The sequence below is a fragment of the Buceros rhinoceros genome, unplaced genomic scaffold (genome assembly GCF_000710305.1).
Source record: "Buceros rhinoceros silvestris isolate BGI_N320 unplaced genomic scaffold, ASM71030v1 scaffold24239, whole genome shotgun sequence".
Classification (NCBI taxonomy): Eukaryota; Metazoa; Chordata; class Aves; order Bucerotiformes; family Bucerotidae; genus Buceros; species Buceros rhinoceros.
In genome coordinates this window covers 1,028-1,822 of record NW_010433611.1, presented here as the reverse complement: position 1 = coordinate 1,822, position 795 = coordinate 1,028, and the positions used below count along the sequence as shown (strand labels likewise).

Here is a 795-nt window from a genome sequence, read left to right as displayed (position 1 = left end):
TGAAGAAAAAAAAACAAATCCCCACTTTATCCCAACATTTCAGCCTGTTATAGGCACACCTATGCTCTTACCAGACTTGTGGTACACCTTGAAGGAAGCAGTGCCATCAGCATGGATAAAGATGCTTCCAGGACCTTTTATGAACACAGAATGGGATGGTGAGTGCAGCCCCTGAGTCAACAGCTCCATTTTACGGCAACACTGAAAGCAGATAGCCCAGGCTTGCTCCTCACTTATAGGATGTTCAAAACACTTCAGAATCTCAGCTAGAGAGACCTTTGAGATCCCCTGCTCACACTGTGGAGCCTCCATTTTCACCTTTATTGCTCATCTCCACTCTTAGCTTAGGAAGCTGCCCTTTCCAGGGCAAGCAAGTGTCAGCCTTTTATCAGTTCTGCCTTCTGGTTTGCTCTCACCTTTCTTCCTTACAGGTGTGATCATTATTGCTAATTTTGCTCTATCCTTTTAAAGGGACACTACTTTAATCTGTATTTTTGTAAGACTCCTTGAAAGAAAACAAAGCATACGGCAAAAGAAAGAATCTAAAGAGAAGGTAAGACTACACAAAAATCATGCTAAATTTAACCCCATTTCTTCTAATAAATATATTAATTGGCATGCCAGTGTTGGTGGGTAGGAAAAGAGTACGTTCAACTTCAAGCAGAGAGGCAAGGAGGCAGGAAATCATGTCTTCTACTGAGGGGAGAAGAATTCACAGCAGACCACAAAACCTCAATCTTGGAAACTATTCTGGGTGCACTAACACATTACAGCAATCAACTCCACAGGGCACCT

The 795-nt window shown here is 42.5% G+C and overlaps 1 protein-coding gene across 1 annotated transcript in view; it reads right to left on the bottom strand.

Moving 5' to 3' along the window:
• The window catches only part of LOC104500523 (protein spire homolog 1-like), a 17,961-nt gene extending 17,644 nt beyond the window's left edge, over positions 1-317 (bottom strand). Inside the window, exon 1 of the mRNA XM_010144179.1 lies at positions 72-317. Within this exon, the coding sequence (XP_010142481.1) occupies positions 72-312 (241 nt within the window). The 5' untranslated portion in view covers positions 313-317. The remainder of the gene's footprint in view (positions 1-71) is intronic.
• Between the last annotated feature and the right edge of the window lie 478 nt (positions 318-795).